The sequence below is a fragment of the Trichechus manatus genome, unplaced genomic scaffold (genome assembly GCF_000243295.1).
Source record: "Trichechus manatus latirostris isolate Lorelei unplaced genomic scaffold, TriManLat1.0 scaffold00181, whole genome shotgun sequence".
In the NCBI taxonomy this organism is placed as follows: domain Eukaryota; kingdom Metazoa; phylum Chordata; class Mammalia; order Sirenia; family Trichechidae; genus Trichechus; species Trichechus manatus.
In genome coordinates, this window is record NW_004444117.1 from 2,648,720 (window position 1) to 2,668,896 (window position 20,177).

Here is a 20,177-nt window from a genome sequence, read left to right on the forward strand (position 1 = left end):
CATCATTGTTCTTTATCGTTGTATAGTACCCCATCTTGTGTATGTACCAGTTTGTTTATCCATTCATCTGTTGATGGGTATCTAGGTTGTTTCCATCTTTTTGCTATTGTGAACAATGCCGTCACGAACATGGGTGTGCATATGTCTATTCGTGTGACGGCGAAGTCCAGATTCTTACGTGAATTATTTTATTTCTAAATGTCTGCAAAAACTTAAAAAAAATTTTAAATACTCTGGGAATCAAACAGTCAAATGGTCTGCTGTGTCCCATGTGCCACACTTTGCAAATTAAGTACCAAATGCCAGTGAATTGTGAGTTTCTATTTAGTCAAACCCCTTTGCTTTCCAAATGAGGAAACAGAATTGAGTAGTTCCTTATAAGTGTATAGTGATTCATCCAAGCTTCATAGCTGGCTAAGAGATAAGAGTAATCACAACTGCTAACATCTACCACGTGCCAAATACGGTGCTCCTTACACTCAAAATCTTAATTAGGTAGGTTCTATTATTATCTTCATTTAACGAATTATTAGCAGAATCCATCAGGGTGTGCTCTTTCCCGCCAAACTGTCTTATTTAGTCATTAAAAAAGAATTCTGCTTTCTTGCTTTGCTTCGCCTGTGCCAGAGACTTGTTCTGAAGACGGCTGCAGAAAAATAACAAAGTAGAAAATATAAAATATGAGTTGAAAATAAAGTAGAACTAGTTCCACAAAAAAAAAGAAAAGAAAGAACTAAGGCCATGGAAGGCACTGTGCTGGGTGCAGAACTGTTACGTGCATGAGTAAGTTCCGTGGGACGAGTTTTCTCCCGGCTGGTGAGAATTCAGTGTTTCTTCTATTGTAATTTGTATTTTTCCGTACGCTTTTAGAGTGAGAGAAAGGAAAGGCGAGCGGGAAGAGAGGTGAGCGGAGGACGTGTACCTACGAAGGGAGAAAAAGAGAGAGAACGAGTATTCTAGACACAAAAACGCGCAGCGAGAGTGCAGAAACCCCCACCCAGCCGAACCCACGCCCACACCAAGAGTCAGCTGTCCGCACCGCCCGCCGGGATCACGTGACGCGGCCAAAATGGCTGACCGGGAAGACGGCTGCCCGGCGGGGCGGGGGCCGGAGCAGGGGCACGAGCCAGGGCTGGAGTCGGGGGAAGAGTTTGAGATCGTGGACCGGAGCCAGCTGCCGAGCCCAGGCGAGCTGAAGAGCGCGGCGCAGCCGCGGGCGCCGGCGGAGGGCTGGTCCTCGCCCATCCTGACCCTAGCGCGAAGGGCCACAGGGAACCTGTCGGCGAGCTGCGGGAGCGCGCTGCGCGCGGCAGCTGGGCGCGGAGTCGGGGACGGCGTCGGGGACGGTGCGGCGCGAGCAGGTAGGCTTAGGTCAAGTAGGCTCTGGGTGGGCGGGCATCTTGGTCCCGCAACCGGCGGCCTGCTTTCTGTGGGTAACAGGTGGCACATTTCGCGGTGAGAGGATGTTTAACCTACTTAGTTAATTAGACGACTTGTTTAAAAAAAAACCTGTTAACTCGCACAACTACCCGTCTGTCTGCTTTATACCGTGCAGCCAAACCAAGCTAAATACTTGGGATGGAATGGTCTAAGATTGGGACAGCTACCATATGGAACCCCTCACTTCAAATTGTTTCCCAGAACAACGTCATTTTTCTCATTTTAAGAAAATTTAAGAATTTAGATAATCTGTATTGATAATAATAAACCTTAGGAAATGAAACCAGTACTGTCCCTGCTTTAAAATCTCACAACGCGAGCCCGTCACACACTCCCTCCAGTGTTAACAGCGCATCCCGGACTCAAAGAGAAAGAGCACCAAATTCCAAGTCAGAAGGTTTTGATTCCAGCCTTGCTCTGCCACTAACTGGCTGAGTGATGTGGACAGGTCACCACCCCTGCCAGTCACATTACCCAGCCTGTAAAATGGGATTTCTTGATTCACCCAATGATCTCTTAAAGTCTTCCTCAGTCTTGTAATCTAGAATAGGGTTTCAGCATATCAATGAAAAGAAAAATTATATACCTTGGAAACATTAAATAATTATGATACTAAGATTCTGACTTAGAAAGCTCTATGAAGAAAATATTTAGAGCTCTGCCCTCCTGTATAGTAGCCACTAGCCACATGTGATTCTTTTGAATTAAAGGTTAATAAAAATTCCATTTCTCATTCACATTTCAGGTGCTCAGTAGCCACACGTGGCTAGTGGCTCCTGTACTGAACAGTGCAGTCTAGAACACTGTAAGAAGCATTATAGTGTACCTTTGAGGTTTATTGATTCCCTCTCCTATGCTGGTAAATTTACTATAGATGTCAGCACTGGCACCAGAATAGTGAATTGTGAGATCTTCAGTGGCCAGGAAGGATTAATAAGTAGAGAAAAATTTAAAAACTGGCTCGTCTGGAGATTCTGGCAATAGAAATAAGACTAAAAAGTAATGACGGAGCCTGTCCAGCCCAGGAATCTAGTTCCCACTAGTTTGTCACCTTTTCCAGAAACTTTTCCACACATCAGTGGATGTTTAATTGTATACCCATCTGACGGTCCTCCAGGTCCAAGCTTGGCATCTTTTCGAGGCCTCTTAGATAGTTCAAGGCACATAATAAGCAAATAATAGTAGCTGTTCATTGACAAATAAAATGTGCCAATGTCTAGAATAGTGCCTAGGACATAACCATAAATATCTGTTGAACAATGCAGATTGAAAAATACTCATTTTCCATTTATGATACAATAGTCACCACTTCTGTTGCGCTTACTAGGTGCAGGCATTAGTGTAAGATCTGTGAATGTATTTTCATTTAATTCTCACAGTAACTATCATGGATTGAATAGTGTCCCCTAAAAATGTGTATCAACTTGGCTAGGCCATGATTCCTAGTATTATGTGGTTGTCCTCCATTTTATGATGTTTTGATTTTCCTATGTGCTGTAAATCCTAATCTCTGCCTGTGGTTAATGAGGCAGGATTAGGTCATGTTAAAGAGGATTAAAGTGGCATGCAACACCCTTACTCCAGGTCACAGCCCTGATCTGATGTAAGGGGAGTTTTCTCTGGGGTGTGGTCTGCATCACCTCTTATCTTCTAAGAGATAAAAGGAGAAAGAAGCAAGCATAGAAATAGGGACCTCATTACCACCAAGCAAGAAGAGCCAGGAGCAGAGCATGTCCTTTGGACCTGGGGACCCAGCCCTGAGAAGCTCCTGGACCAGGGGAAGACTGATAACAAGGACCTTCTTCCAGGGCCGACAGAGAGAGAAAGCCTTCCCCTGGAGGTGGTGCCCTGAATTTACTAAACTATGAGAGAATAAACTTCTGTTTGTTAAAGCCATCCACGTGTGGTATTTTGTTATAGCAGCACTGAGTAACTAAGACAGTAACCCTGTGTGACAGCAGGGCCAGTTTCAATGACGTATAGTCCCATAGGGCTCAGCACTCAGAAGGGTTTCACTCTTATAATACTTGGTAATTTTACCTTTGAATTTGTGTTTTATAAGTGAACCATTTATGTTATGTTTTATAAGTGTCTGACTGAACAGTAGGACAAAGGAGCATGTGCAGGAGTCTTGGAGCCTGGGATCATGCATGGTCTCACCTCCCGCTGCCTCCCCAGGGCAGGTTCTCAGCCATCTGTTCCCCCTCCCCTGGCACACCTCTCCCTCTCCCTGTCCTCACCCCAGGACCACTACAGGCCTGAGGAGAGGTGGAGTTCAAGCCCTGCAGTCTCAGGACAGTGTCACTGCATGGAAGTTGCAATCCCTTAGATCCATGAGAAGTGGAAATTAACTTTACTGCCTCTAGGGAGGCCCCACATTTTGCACTGGATCTCACGAATTATGTAGCCAGCCCTGTGTGATAGTAACATTGTTATCCCCATTTAATGAAAAAGGAAACTAAATTAAAGAGAATTTGAGGAAGTTACTTGTAAGTGGCAGAGCCAGAACTTGAACCAAGGCAGTCTGCCTCTTAAGCCCATGCTCTTTATCACAACACCTTGCTGCTTCCCCCTTTAAAATAACTTTATAAATAAAATGTTTGTGATGTCACTGAATTTACATGTAAAAAATGTCAAAGTGGCAAATGTTTTGTTACATATATAGTTACTACAGTAAAAAAAAAGTCATATACCACATGGATTTTTTTTTAATTAGTCAATTTAAAGAAAATATTAACTAAATAATTACAACACAGATTTGGCAAAATTGTGCACATCGTTTACAGAGGACTGAAATGTGAAAAACTGCTGGGATGAGCTGTGTGCTAGTCCCCCAGCTGAACAGGATTTGAAGCCAACAGATAGGACAGGAGTTGGGGTGGGAAAAAGGAAATGGACTCTGAGTAAGGCAAGTCAGGAGAAGACAGGGGCCACCACTTCGCCAGGGCTGGGGCCAGCTCATTTATCTCTTTTCCCACAGTGTCCCAAAGCCATTTATCTGCTCACACAAACAATAAGGACAGATACAGTCATGGGAGGCAGAGAGATTTTCCAGAGGGAGCAGAGAGATTGAATGTGAGCAGCACTCTTGCTGGGAAAAACTTTTTTGGTGATAAAGCTTGAAAGAAATGTTGTGGAGTGCTTTGTTTTAAAATGTCATCCCACATGGGGGCTGGTAGCACAGAGTGATTTTGTTGTCTGTAGTTGTCTTCTTTCCCCATGCCTCAGAGGTAATAAATGCACGTGGTAAAAAAGAGAGAGAAATCAAACCATGCAAAAGAACAATCAGTGTATAGCAAGTCCTCCTCCCCAGAAACTATCACCAGTACTACTGTATCTTTCAGAGGTAAGTCAATGCATATATATAGCATGTTTTTCTCTCTCCACACTTCCACACAGACAACAGAATATACACACAGTGTTCTACATCTTGCTTTTTACAGTAATGTATTCTAAAGGACAAATAATAAAACATGCATTGTCATAAAAATTAATGTGCCGAGCACAATGTCTTGCACATGGGTACTCACTGAAGAAGGCATTCTTTCATTTTAAAATTACTAGATATATATTTGCCTTAGGCAGGTGGTATGTATTATGCCTTCCTCTATTCTCTTCCATGGAGCCCTGGCGACCTAGTGGTTAAGAGCTCAGCTGCTAACCACAAGGTCGACAGTTTGAATCCACCAGCCGCTCCTTGGATAAGGTTGCTATGAGTTGGAATAGGGTTTGGATTTTTGTTTGGTTGGTTCTCTTCCAGGGCAACTTTATTTTACATGTGTCAAAACACCCCTGCACAATTGGTGTAGTTCCTTCCAAAATGAAACACATTAACTTTTTCCCCTCACACTGCTGAACTCAAGTTAGCCATAATAGATGATAAGTGAAAATTCCTGAAAATTATGAAAGGTTGCAAATTGGCAGCACTTTAAGCTGTTTGTGGCTACTAGTTGCATTTTTTTCTATCCTGCAGAGTGTAAAAGCATTAATTTTTTTTTTTTTTTTTTTTTAGCCAATGAGCAGGTTTTACATAAAAATCTAGATCTCCAGTTTCTCCTGAAACTCACATCTGGCAGTATTGACTAGCATTCCTCCAGCAAGAAAACAAAAACCCGTCCCCGTCAAGTTGAGGGTGGTTATTCCTTAAGGTTGGTGTGTTCTCTCCAGCTCATCCTCTGGCAGCTTCACTTATTTATGTTACAGGCTTCCCTGTAAGATAGTCAAGGTTGAGATAGATCCCCGAGCAGACTGTTTATTTGGCAGTTTACTAAGTGCAGTGCTTTGTATGTAACATGTTCAGTTGTTGTTTTGAATTATTATTAATGAAGCTTAGAGATGTGAATAGCTTGGCTAAGGTCACAAAGCTAGTAAAATTGAAAGATGGAATGGCTAAAGGGTCCTTCCAGCTCTAATTTTCCATGAGTCTATAGCTTGAGTACAAATGGGAATCAGTGACTAATTTCCTGGAACGGTGGTTTTCACATTTTTTATTCACGTGGCTCCCTCAAATATTTCCAACTTTTTGAGTTGACATGTAAAATTCTTCATCATAATTTTAAAGTTGCTCAGAATACATATTCTGGTTATTGCAAAAATTGACTTTTTAAAATAAAACCATTACATTATGATTTTATGTGTATCAAATGGTATCTGAATATCTTAATGATTTGATAAGCACCATTAGCGATTTTAAAAATATATAATACTTTAACGTTTGAAAATTTTACATTTTCCCTTATATTCCTTGAAATTGAATTTCCATTATACTTCCCCCCAGAATTTTATCTCAATAGATTGTTTTTTTTAATTGTTCATCCTATCATACTTCTCAGCAAAATATATGTTAATAAATTTTTTCTTGTGACTAAGGCTCTAAGTGTTTATAATTTTTTTCTTCTGGAATGAATTTCCATTAAAATTACTACTAGCATCAGATTGGAAACCCTGGTGGTATGGTGGTTAACGGCTGCTGCTGCTAACCAAAAGGTCAGCAGTTCAAATCCACCAGGTGCTTCTTAGAAACTCTATGGGGCAGTTCTGCTCTGTCCTATAGGGTCGCTATGAGTCAGAATCGACTTTACAGCAATGGGTTTTTTTTTAGCATCAAGTTGATAAAAGCAATATAAATATAATTTTTATAAATTATTATACATAAATAACATTTTATTAGAATTGCATCTCTTAATGAGCTGAATGGTGTTAGTTTTTATCAATTAGCATGTATCCGTAGATGAATACATTTGATTTACTGCTAAAATATGACAGGACTCAGCATCAATTTTAGTCTTATTTTTTGTTTTTATAGAAGAGAGCCTTGAAAAACCTGGTTCACATAAGTAAATAGAAATGGAAAGACTTCTGCTATAACAGTGTTGCTCAAGTATATGAACGCTTTCCAAGTTAATAGGACAAAAATCACATTGATCTAATATCAAAATTTATTTTTTTGTTCCTTTATTTTTGTTCAAAGCAAATAATTGAAAATCACCTGACTTGCAAAAGAATACAACCTAGTCATTAAAGACATTCCTTTTCTCAATTTCTGGGAAGTTAACAAAAAAGACTTTACCAGGACTTATTAAATGTTAATTATACTTGTTATTCTTTCACTTGGAGGTCCCTCGTTTAACCCAGAATACTCAAAATGGTTGAGGACATAAAAATACTTCTTATTTCCTTACTGTTTTGCCAATATTTTTAATATATATTGGTGACTTGATTAATCATCAAAGGAATCTTCCCCTCCATTTGGTGCTCTGGGACTTCTGCAAGCAGGTCAGTGCATCAGGAGGAAGATAGTGGTTGGAGTGTCCTTCTGTAGAGAGGGAGAAGAAAAGAGTGCGTATGAAACTTGAGGATCTGGAAATTGAATTCCTTAAAACATCTGAGGTGCCTAGCTATTGGCAAGACTTCCTGTACCTGTATTCCCACTTGAAGGCCATTAGTTTATAGATCTAGGCTTGGTGTCTTTTTTAAGGGTAAATCCTTACAGATTGCTTCTGTGGTCTATTCAGGATCTCTGCAGCATGGTGGTTAAGCACTCGGCTGCTAACCAAAAGGTCAGCGGTTTAAATCCCCCAGCTGCTCCAAGGGGAGAAGATGTGACAATCTACTTCTGTAAAGATTTGTAGCCTTCGAAACCCTTTGGCGCAGTTATAGTCTGTCCTATAGGGTTGCTATGAGTTGGAATCCATTCCACGGCAATGGGTTTTGTTTTGTTTTTAATGGTCTATTCAGGTTTTCTCCCTCCTCTTGATGAGGTGTTGCAGCTTTTATTTCCTTTGCCAATCGTACATTTCATTAAAGTTTTCAAATTTATAAATTCTATATATATTCAAATTTATAAATTTGTACAAATTTAAAAATGTAATAATAATTATACCACTCTCATCCAATTAACCCACTTTTCCCATTCCACAACCATGATGAAATGTTTAGACTGTTTTTCCTTTTCCAGCAGCTCTCCCCATAACTTCTTGGGTTTTGCTGAATTTAGTATTCTTAACACAGGTTATCTCAATAAACCCAAACCCACTGCAGTGAGTCGATTCCGACTCGTAGTAAATCCTATAGGACAGAGTAGAACTACCCCACAGGTATCTAAGGCTGTAAATCTTTACAGAGGCGGACTGCCACATCTTTCTCCCATGGAGCAACTGATAGGTTTGAACTGGTGACCTTTTGGTTAGCAGCCGAGCACTTTAACTACTGCACCACCATATTAATATCTTTATTGCAAATTCACAGTCACAATATTACCATTCTTTTAGATTTAACTGTGTGGATCATAACAAATTATGGTTAACATTGCAAAGAATAGGAATTCTAGAACACTTAATTGTGCTCATGCAGAACCTGTACATAGACCAAAAGGCAGTTAGAACAGAACAAGGGAATACTGCATGATTTAAAATCAGGAAAGGTGTGTGTCAGGGTTGTATCCTGTCACCATACTTATTCAGTCTGTGTTAAAAAAAAACACCAAACCCATTGCCGTCAAGTCCATTCCAACTCACAGTGACCCTATAGGACAGAGTAGAACCACCCCACAGGGTTTCCAAGGGGCCCCTGGTGGATTCGAACTGCCGACCCTTTGATTAACAGCCAAGCTCTTAACCACTGTGCCACCAGGGTGTCCTCAATCTGTATGCTGAGCAAATAATCTGAGAAGCCAGACTGTATGAAGAAGAACATGGCATCAGGATTGGAGGAAGACTAATTAACAACCTGCGATACGCAGATGACACAACTTTGCTTACTGAAAACTAAAGAGAACTCGAAGCACTTACTGATGAAGATCAAAGACTACAGTCTTCAGTATGGATTACACCTTACCATAAAACAAAAATCCTCACAACTGAACCAATAAACAACATCATGATAAACGGAGAAAATATGGAAGTTGTCATGGATTTCATTTTACTTGGATCCACAATCAGTGCCCATGGAAGCAGCAGTCAAGAAATCAAACCACGTATTGCACTGGGCAAATCTGCTGCAAAAGACCTCTTTAAACTGTTAAAAAGCAAAGGTGTCACTTTGAGGACCAAGGGGTGCCTGACCCAAGCCATGGTGTTTTGAGTTGCCTCACATGCATGTGAAAGCTGGACAATGAATAAGGAAGACCAAAGAAGAATTGACGCCTTTGAATTATAGTGTTGGCAAAGAATACTAAATATACCATGGACTGCCAAAAGAACGAACAAATCTGTCTTCGAAGAAGTACAACCAGAATGCTCCTTAGAAGCGAGGACGGCGATACTTTGTTTCACATACTTTGGACATGATATCAGGAGGGATCAGTCCCTGAAGAAGGACATCATGCTTGGTAAAGTAGACAGTCAGCAAGAAAGAGGAAGACCCTTAACAGATGGATTGACACAGTACCTGCAACGATGGGCAGAAACATTGGAACGATTTTGAGGATGGCATAGGACCCGGCAGTGTTACATTCTCTTGTACGTAAGGTCGCTATGAGTAGGAGCTGACTCAGCCGCACCTAACAACAACATATACATATATGCTATGCTCTTCTATTTATATGCCTATGTTAATTAATGCCCATGAAATAAAAGAAGTGTAAGCAACAGATTAATATCCAGGATATACTACAGATCAATGGACAAAGGCAAACAATTCGACACCAAAGTGGGCAAAAAATTTGACAACTCATAGAAGAAATAAAAGGCGACTAGAAACATTAAAAGTTGCCTAACCTCACTAGTCATCAGATAACTGCAAACTAAAGCAATACCCATCCAATTGGCAATTAATTTAGGTTGAAAGTTGGCGCCGGGGAGAAAGGCGCACCGGCCCCAGGCAGGGCCCTGCTTCGCACCTGGGTTTCGTTTGGGATCTAAGTTATTTAATTTCTACAGTGACAGGTTCGTGGGCTTGAGGAACATTCAGTAAACACCTATCGTGGATAGCCGGTATTGACTGTAGACACTTTTACTCTTGAAACAAACCGACAAGATTAATAGTGTTCAAACGGAACGGTAGCTGAATTCATTTGATTCTAACGCCTTTACTTAGAAAGAAAAAGTGGGTGTAAAACTCGTAATACGGACTAATTGTGGAGGAAAGATGGGCAGCAAGGAGAACGTGAGTCTGGAACTACAGGGAAGATGTTTCCCTGCAGGCTTCCGGCTGGGACGGTCGCTCAAAACAGCAGGCTCACGAAGCCGACTGAGCCGGGCGGAGATCCACCCCCAACCTACCCTTCCACGCCGCTAGTTGCTAACCGAGGCAGAGAACGTAAAATGGCGTCCACGAATTCCGTGGGTGTGGCCTCGAGCTGGACTAGTCCAATAGGAATGTTTAGGGGCAAGACGCTTTCCCGAGACGTCTTCTAAATTGGGGCAGAGCTTCCTGCAGTTTGCGCCATTTCATTGGTCAAAAAAAGAATACGGGATTGGGAGAGGCCAATCGCAGTGAGTCTTGGTAGAGCCGTCTCTGTAGCAACGCGGGGAGTCACCTGAGAGTGGCCTGTGCTGTAGGAAGTCCGGTGGTGCTCTTCTGATCCTAGACCTAGGCGGGCTAGGTGAGGCTGTGACACCCAGAGATCAGGGACTGGTTGGCTGCGAAACCCCGTTATCCGCCAGCCCGCGCGTCCGCACCCCGAGCAAACTTCCTGGGCACTCGCCTGGGCCGTCCTCCCTATGCTCCCAGACCACACTGCGTCCTCTTACGAAGCTGTCCCTGCTTCTGCCCCACAGCTGCCAAGTGCCAGATGATGGAGGAGCGTGCCAACCTGATGCACATGATGAAGCTCAGCATCAAGGTCTTGCTCCAGTCTGCCCTGAGCCTGGGCCGCAGCCTGGACGCGGACCATGCCCCCTTGCAACAGTTCTTTGTAGTGATGGAGCATTGCCTCAAACATGGGCTGAAAGGTGAGGCCGAGGGGGCGCTGGGGAGCGTGGAAATGTAGGGTTGGTGTTTGCTCAGCATTTATTCATCAGTGCCAAACGCTTTTCTGGGTGCTGGGATGACAGCAGTGTATAAAGCAGACAAGGCCTCTGCCCTCAAGAAGCTGACTTTCTAGAGCAGCGCTGTCCAATAGAAAAATCAACTGTATGGATCATAACAAATTATCAACATTGCAAAGAATAGGCATTCCAGAACACTTAATTGTGCTCATGGAGAACCTGTACATAGACCAAAAGGCAGTTAGAACAGAACAAGGGAATACTGCATGATTTAAAATCAGGAAAGGTGTGTGTCAGGGTTGCATCCTTTCATCATACTTATTCAATCTGTATTTTAAAAAAAAAAAAAACCAAACCCGTTGCCATCAAGTCGATTCCGACTCATGGTGACCGAATTGGACAGCTGTATATGCAATTTTTAATTTTCTAGTAGCCAAGTTGAAAAAAGCAGGTGAAATTAATTCTAACAATATATTTAATATATCCAAATATCATTTTGACACATAATCAGTATTAAAAAGCCTTATTAGCTGTTTTACATACTTTTTTACACTAAGCCTTAAAATTTTTACACTTAAAGCACATCTTATTTCAGTTTCTCAATTGCACTAGCCACATTTCAAGTGCACATGTGACAAGTGACTGCCTTATAGGACAGCACCGTTCTGGAGGAAGAGACAGTAGATGCAGAAACGAACAATTACAAAATGCTGCAAATCAACGGAAGCAGAATGGGTTACTAATAGAGAATCAAGGAAGGAAACCTTTCAGCTGGGGTGAGAGGAAAGGTCTTTCTAGGGAGGTGAAATGTGAGCTGAGACTCAAAGGAGAAGAAGGAGCCTGCCACACAAGGATTTGGGGCAAGAGCATTCCTAGCAAAAGAAAGAGAAAAGTGCAGAGGTCCTGAGCAGGACCAAGCTTGGTTTGAGGAAGACACCAGATAACTAAGGCAGCTAAGAGGAAGAGTGAGGAGGAGCTGGATCATGGAGGCTTCTATAGGCCATGGTGAGGAGCTGGATTTTATTCTAAGTGTATTTGGAGAGTTTTAAGCAAAGGAGAAATATGACCTGACTTATATTCTTAAAAAAACTTTCTGCCGTGTGGAGAATAGATTTATTAGGGTTGGGAGGTGACAATATTAGGAGCAAGGAGATCAATTAGGAGGTTATTGCAGCAGTTCAGGTGAGAGAAGGTAGTGATGATTTCAAGAAATCAAGCATTGGTTTGGTATCAGGTAGGAGGGAGAAAGGAGTGCCTGGGTGGCACAGACGGTAAAACACTCAACTACTAACCAAAAGGCTGGTGCTTCCAACCCACCCAGAGGCACCTCGGAAGAAAGGCCTGACAATCTGCTTCTGAAAGGTCACAGCTTTGAAAACCCAATGGAGCAGTTCTACGGCAACACGTGAGGTTGCCATGAGTAGGAATCGACTCAACAGCAACTAGTTTTGTTTTTTTTTGGTTTAGAAGGAAGAAGGGAAGGATTTCACAGGTGATCACGAGACACCTGTTTTATTTCATGTACAGTAAGTACTTGGAGAAAGAGCATCGTTGGTATGTCAGAGAAACCCTGTTGCCAGAGGAACGGAGAGCTAACTTGTCACTTGACCTCTTCCAGTCCCCAAGACTAAACCAGAAGGATTAAGCAGTAGAGCTCTGCCGCTTTCACTTGGCTTTTAGGGGAGAGACTGTGGGCCCCTGAAGAAATTCTGTAACCTGTTCTTACAAATAACACTTTTGTTTCCTCTTTTAGTTAAGAAGAGTTTTATTGGCCAAAATAAATCTTTCTTTGGTCCTTTGGAGCTGGTGGAGAAACTTTGTCCAGAAGCATCAGATATAGCCACTAGTGTCAAAAATCTGCCAGAATTAAAGTGAGTGATGTTTGAAAAAACCTCCCTATATTTACCTAGCCCTCAATTCCTTGCTAATACAACATTTTCTAATTTAAAGCGAATTGTAGCATGAGCCAAACCCTACTTAGACTTGAGTCCTAGCTCTGCTGCTCATTAGCCACATGATCTTGAGCAAGATTTGCCTCTCTCTGAGCCTCAGTTTCCTTTTCTTTAAAAAGGGAACAGTGATTCCTGCTTGCCACACAGGACTATCCTGAGGGTCAAATAGGTTGAAAAGGTGGTGTAAACCAAAGAGCAGGTAAAGGATTAAAGGGAGTCATTGTTACACTCCTAGAGTCACTGCTTCAGATATGTCTGGGCAGTTTTCTGAACAGTACAGTTAGGGCCAGATTTTAGATTCCAGGACAAGTGGCATTTGTGACTAGGCTGGGACTAATGAATCATTGCCATGACTGAGTTTGCCACTGGGACTCTGATGCATAGGCTCAAAATTAAAAACACAAATAAGGCATCATCATGGGATCTGGCATTTAGAAGGCGCCCTAGAGAGCCTTAGGGCCATGTGGAAACACTCTTCAGACTCTCCCACAGGAGACTTGACTGTTGAGCCTTTGTTCACTCTTTTCCTATGGAGCCAGCCTATTCCATTTTCAGATAATAACAATAGCCAGTACCATTTATTAAGGGCCGCTACATACCAGGCATTGTGTTAAGGACATTTATTTTCACTATCTCATTTAATCTTCGACAACAATCTTCTAGGATACCTGTTGGTATCCCCATTTACAAGTGTGGAAACTGAGGCTTAGAGTGGTTAAGTAACTAGCAACTTGCCCGGGTCCCTCAGCAAATGAGTGGTGAAGCCAAAAAGAGAACACAGGTCTGTTGGACTCTAAAACCCATGCTGCCAAGCCCTGTGCATTACTTCTGAAGATTGGATTTGAGCCTTCTGTCCCTGTCCCTAGTTCAACCCTTGGGCCACACCAGATAAATTTCAAAACTTTTGCACATGACAGCCTTTCAAATATGTATATGGTGACCTCTTCCATGAGCCCACCCAAGTCTTCTGCCTTGTTTCTTCTGTTCTTTATATGGTGTGATTTCCAGTTGCCTTCCTGTCTGGCTCATTCGCTCAAAAGTAAAGGCCCTAGACAGGGTGTCCAGTGTTTTCTGGTGTGTTCTCATTGGAGTGGAGCAGGGCTAGCCCTCATCCTACACTTTATTTATTCATGGGAGACAATTTTGAAGTCTTGTTGTGCAAACTCAGGGTTCCCAGCCAGCTAAATCCCCTATTTCTGTTTCCTCTTAATCCCGTAGATGCTAAACAGGTAACAGGCTTAAGTAGAGTAAATCCTCCTGGTGTCTGCCAAGGAGGAAATACACGAGGAGTTCCCTTCTCTTGATGCCTCTGCTCTGCAGGAGTAGCCTTGTTGGGGGCTGTGTGGGAAAGGGCTGCTGCTTTATTTCATAATGAGCTGCAGCATTTCTACTGTTTCATTAAGTAGTAATAAAAATTCTGAGATATCTACAGTATTTTAAAAGTTATGACTGGTGTTTTAAGGGGTGTGTTGAGAAATTGTTTTACTCTAAGGCATCTGAAGCTTGCAGAATGAATTTTCTATCACTGGAGGAATCTTTCTAGAGTTTAATTCCCTTGTCTAATTGAGATAAAAATATCTTTTCCACAGTGAGTGGCCTATCACCCACAATTTTTCAATGTTTTCAAGTCATGGTTTATTATTAAACATATCTTTACATGATAAGTACTCATTTCAAATATTGGCGCTTAAATCCAGAGAAGTCTTCTCTGTCTCTTTTTTGAAAATTAAAAATAACTTTCTCTTATTGCCTAATTTTTAATTTGGAAATTTAAAAAAAAAAAGATTATAAAACTTCCATCATCCCACTACCCGGAAAAGAAAAAAACCTGCTATTAATATTTTGGTCAATATCCTCCTAGATTCTTCCAGTGCATATTCAGACGGACAGATAGGTAAGATTCTATTTTTATTTTATTCTCTCCTTCCCCCCAAATGGTATCATATTGCACTGATTCCTATGGAAGACAGTTGAGCACTATCCACCAAAATTACGAATGCACCTACCTTTGACCCAGCAATTCCACTTCTAGGCATTTTAGCCTACAGCTGTAACACATGCAAAATCACATGGGGACAGTTATTTATTGCAGCATTATCTGTAAAAGCAGGAGACTGGAGAACCAGTTAAATGAATTATGATGCATTCCTATAATGAAACACTTTGCAGCAGCGAAAAGTGAAGCTCTCTGTTTACTGTTAAGGAAAGATTTTCAACATGATATAGATATTCAGTGAAATAGGTTGCAGAACAGCATGTATAATAATGTTTTTTGTAAAAAGGAGAGAGGAATAAAAATTTAGATTAGTACATGTTTTCATATGCATAAAAACATTTTGGAAGTGTGTCTTAGTTATCTAGTGCTGCTGTAACAGAAATACCACAAGCAGATGGCCTTAACAAACAGAAATTTATTTTCTCACAGTTTAGGAGGCTAGAAGTCTGAATTCAGAGCGCCGGCTCTAAGGGAGGGCTTTCTGTGTCAGCTCTGGAGGAAAGTCCTCGTCTCTTTGAGCTTCTTCTCCTGGGCAGTCTTCATGTGGCTTAGCATCTCTCTTTCCCCATCTCTGCTATAGCTCAAAAGAGATTGACTTAAGATGCACCCTACACAATCTGGTCTCACTGACGCAACAAAGATGACTCGTTCCCAAATGGGATTATAACCATAGGCGTAGAGGTTAGGATTTACAACATAAATTTATGGGGGGATACAATTCAATCCATAACAAAGTGTACATACCTAAAAACAGTTTATTACTGTATGAAGAAGAGGGAACTGGAAAGGTGGAGGACAGAGTAAAGAGGGAGACTTGCAAATGTATGTTTTCTCCTTTCTGGTTTTTGAACCAAGTGAAGTTAGTACCCACTCAAAAAAAAAATGAAAATAAATTAAGTATTAAGCTGTACATGCTGTTTTGTAGCCCGTTTTTCATTTAATACTAGATTTTAAACTCCTTTCCATATCAAGTATTCACCTACAGTATCATTTTTTAAATGACCAAATACTATTCTGTTGTAGGGCAAATTTGTTTAACCTCCCTTTGGGCTTTGTGACTGTCTTCAAATTCAAGTACTGACAAACAGTGCTGTGGGGAACATCCCAGGCACACATCTTTGTGCGCATCTGAAACTGTTGCCTTAGGCTGTGTCTCTTGATGTAGAATTTTGATGACCCATTGTCATAAATTGCCTTCTAGAAAAGCTGTGCCTGTCTGTGTTTGCCCGCCAGCAGCTGGAGTCAGTGTCATCTTTCACATGATACTAAAGTTAAATCTTTTTCTACTTTACTTCCTCTCCTTTTTACTCTAGTTCAACATCATTTATTTGGAGGGTGGGGTGCATTCCAAAGCCTTTAGAATTAATAAAAGTGGGATAACCCTTATAAGTCTGGCTTCTGAAGTCACCAGGGTGCATTCTGACCCTGTGGCAAGACCTTTGGCCTGACAGCATCTCCTTATAAAGATGATTGAGTACACCATTTTACCTTTAAGACGTTCTTGGATGCCACAAATGCAGTTCTTCTGTTAGATCAGAATTTTTTTTATTTTTTTCTTAAAAGAGTTTTAGGTCTACTATTAGGAGGCTGTTTTTTCCCTTAAAAGCAGAAAAATGGGCTTTTTCAAAATTACATCTTCAAGCTAATGCCTTAGAAATTTTATGAGACTTTAACACTTTAACAAGCACTGTGTTCTAAATTAGTCTTTTGAATATGCACAAATTGTATTTGTTTCAGAAATCAGATTTTTGTGGTTTAAGATTTTTTCCTTTTATAGTGGAAAAAAAAAGTACATGGTACAAAATTTGGACAGTACTCCTACTTCCCTCTACTCTCCCCGTCACCCCCCTCCCCTCGACAGGCAGCTAGTCTCACAGTGTGTGCTCTGCATTCAGAAGCGTGTATATATGTGGACATGTATATCTTCCTGGCTAAATTGAGAGTTTTTCCCTTTGGCTTTTTTGTTTTTTGTCATGCTACAATAGTTTGATGATCTGATTTAATTCTAGGACAGCTGTGGGAAGAGGAAGAGCTTGGCTTTATCTTGCACTCATGCAAAAGAAACTGGCTGATTATCTGAAAGTGCTTATAGACAATAAACATCTCTTAAGGTATTTTACCACCTATCTTTGCATACAATAGCTTTGTAAATAATTGGAAAATAGCTCTTTAGATCATTTTGAATTAAGAGTATGTAATGTTTGCAACTTTTATGCAAATTCTTAATCTTACATATTCTATGGTTTAATTTTAAAATAGTAGTATTTCTTTCATTTTTTGAGCACTGTTATCTGAAAGTTATTATGGATGAAGATTCATGTGACTTTTCAGAATGAAAAGTCATTTTGAAGATAATTCTTCGAAAGTATCAATACCTAGTATTAGGTAGGAGTCCCTGGGTGGTACAGATGGTTAATACACTAGGCTGCTAACTAAAAGGTTGGAGGTTTGAGTCCACCCAGAGACACCTCAAAAGAAAGGCCTGGCAATCTACTTCCAAAAAAATCAGCCATTGAAAAAACCCTGTAGAGCATAGTTCTACTCTGACACACATGGGGTCACCATGAATCGGAATTGACTCAATGGCAACTAACAACAACAACTGACAGCCTAGTCATTAAGTTTCAAAGAAATGGTATTTATTAAATTGGAGAATATTAACTGGAAAAAATTACTTTAGAACTAGGTGCAGTGGACAATTTTAAGGTATAAAACCCTGCTCTTTGTAAGAGAACATACCCATGTTACCCAATTTAGGATTCCATATCCAGTTTGTAAAATGTTATATCACTTAATGTCAGTAAAAACTTAAACAGGCTAACACTGAAATTTATGGCTGGTTAATCTTTGATATTTATAACTATGTAAGTGAATATAATTATAAAAGTAATTTTCTCTAGAATATGAAAATTTACAGGAAGGAATCAGTCTAACTGAGATAAAAATAACTTTACAGTATGGGCTATCACCCACAAATTTTCATTGTTTTCAAGTCATGGATTATTATCAAATATATCTTTGTAGAATGAATACCAATTTCAAATATTTCATATGTTCAGTGCTTTGAGTCTAGTTATACTGAATAATGTTGAGTTACAGATTTTGTTGTAATGAGCTAATTCTTAAGACAGTAAGTTCTTATATATGTGCATGCGTGCACACACGCACACACACACATGCACACACACACTGGCCTTAGTGCCACTGAGTTTGGTAAACTAACAAATCATTCGTGACCAGAAGCAGTAACAGAGGGGCTGGAGCCACATTGCAAATGGCTGAATGACTGAAAGGTAAGGAAGTAAAAGCAGCAAATGTTGCTCAGCGGGACACAGGAAGGTGGAAGAGTTTTATTCTTGGATATGAGGAGGCTATGGGTTCCCCATTCCTGTTTAGGTGAGTGGAAGTGTAGTAGCTCTTATCATCAGAAGAAATGAGCCAGTAGAGACACAGGAGGGAGAGTGATGGTCAAGAACTCTAGAGCGAAGAGGAGATGGAAAGGACTAGAGTCCAAGGTCCAAATGGAGGAGTTAATTTTAGACAGGAGGAGGGAGGAGCCCATTCTAAGCCACAACAAGAAAGAAGATAAGAAGAAATGACAGCCCTGAAGTGGTAAAGGGAAGTGAAAGTAAGGAAAGAAGCTCACACAGAGAAGCTTGGCCATCAGCTAAGAGTTGAAAAGGCTAGGCATGTTGGGATGAAGAAGAGTGGTAAGGGATGGTGAGGGAATTTCTGAGCAGCTCCCCTGTCATGTCCATCTCTTTTAGTGAGTTCTATGAGCCTGAGGCATTAATGATGGAGGAGGAAGGGACGGTGATTGTCGGTCTGCTGGTGGGACTCAATGTACTTGATGCCAATCTCTGCTTAAAAGGAGAAGACTTGGATTCTCAGGTAAAACTGAATTTTGGCTCTAGATGGGATACCTTCATCAGGCCATGGCTTTTAGGTAGTATCTGCAGACACTTACTGAACCTGAGAAATGGGCAGGTGGCAAAGGACCCTCTGATAGAGTGACTGTGCAAGGTGCTGTGCTGGGGCAGAGGGACAGTGACTGGGAAAGGTCCCTGGGAGGAAGAGGTGTTAGAGCTGTACCATGAAAGCAGACAGCTCAAGGAAGGGTGAAGAAGTAGCAGGGGCAAAGGCACAGAGGTACACACAGAAAGCACAAACAGGTAGACAGTTCTCCAGGGCTGGAAAGTAGGGTGCTTAATGAGTGAGGTGAACGTGGAGGCTAGGGCCAGTTGTCAGAGCTAAATGCCGTGCTGAAGGGCTTAGACTTTATTTCTAGGGCTTTGGAAAGTTGTTAGACGGTTTTAAGCAGTCTGATCAGCCTGAGTTTGAGAAAGATCACTCTAGCGGCTATTCACGTCATGAGTTAGAAGTGGCCGAGAATAGAGGCAGCAAAAACATGGAGGAGACCAGTCTAGAAGTCCCAAAAGGTAGTACATGAGGATGGTGAGTAGGAAGATAAAGTCAGGAGAGATGTGCGAAGTGAGGGTAATAAAAAGGGGCGCAAAGAAGGTAAGCCATAAAGGGTAGACTGCCTTGTGGGGGTACAGTCTTACCATCTCTCAGGATGGGCTTTCTTCCTGCCTGGGAGCTGCTGACCAGGGCTGAGGCCTAAACTCGTGATAGCAGGGACTGCAGATGTCTGAGGGGAACAAAAGCACTGACCCATTCCCCACCCTACCCGCTGCCCAGCCTTCTCCCACCATGTTTGGATCTGAAGAATGTAAAGCTTTCCCAACTTCTCCATGCCTGGGTCAACTTTTTTTAATAACGTGTCCACCGTGCCCCCTTTAAAAAAAAAAAAAAAAAACTAAAAAGGAACAGTGTGTGTATGTGTGTGTGTGTGTGTTTATTTATGTATTTTAGAAAGAAATGTTTGGAGTTTTTTTATTAAACCCAAATATTATTCTAAATACACCATTTTTCATTTTCCTTAAAATTTAACAATATGTTCCACATACCTCTCTGTCCAGTAGTGAAGTGTAAACTATTTTAAATGGCTACATAGTATCCATTTTATGAATGTACCATAATTTATTTAACAGAACCTTATTAATTTAGGTTATTTCCCTATTATAACAAGTCTTATAAACATCCTTATACCTCTTTGTACTCTTGTCCTCCCCCTGCCCCCACCTTAGAGTAAATTTTGATTTTTCTTGCTTGCTTTTTCTGTTATTGATTTCTGCTTTTATGGCTTTATGGTCAGAAATGATGCTTTGTAATATTTCAGTACTTTGAATTCTGTTAAGCCTTGCTTTGTGGCCTAATATGTGGTCTATTCTGGAGAATGTTCCATGTGTGTTGGAAAAGAAAGTATACTTGGCTGCTGTTGGGTGGAGTGTTTGGTAT

At 41.1% G+C, this 20,177-nt stretch overlaps 1 protein-coding gene across 6 annotated transcripts in view; it reads left to right on the plus strand.

The window, feature by feature from the left end:
• Positions 1-1,067: 1,067 nt before the first annotated feature.
• RUFY1 (RUN and FYVE domain containing 1) overlaps positions 1,068-20,177 on the plus strand; it is a 67,632-nt gene continuing 48,522 nt past the window's right edge. For 2 of the 6 annotated variants that reach the window (XM_023741442.1, XM_023741441.1), the window contains exons 1-6: positions 10,404-10,483; positions 10,659-10,832; positions 12,622-12,739; positions 14,682-14,714; positions 16,826-16,927; positions 18,584-18,707. In XM_023741442.1, coding sequence (XP_023597210.1) covers positions 10,673-10,832; positions 12,622-12,739; positions 14,682-14,714; positions 16,826-16,927; positions 18,584-18,707 — 537 coding nt within the window. In that variant the 5' untranslated portion in view covers positions 10,404-10,483; positions 10,659-10,672. Of the gene's footprint in view, positions 1,362-10,403; positions 10,484-10,658; positions 10,833-12,250; positions 12,740-14,681; positions 14,715-16,825; positions 16,928-18,583; positions 18,708-20,177 lie in introns of those variants that run through there. The other 4 variants (XM_004387151.2, XM_023741440.1, XM_023741444.1 and 1 more) reach the window with 3 other exon arrangements.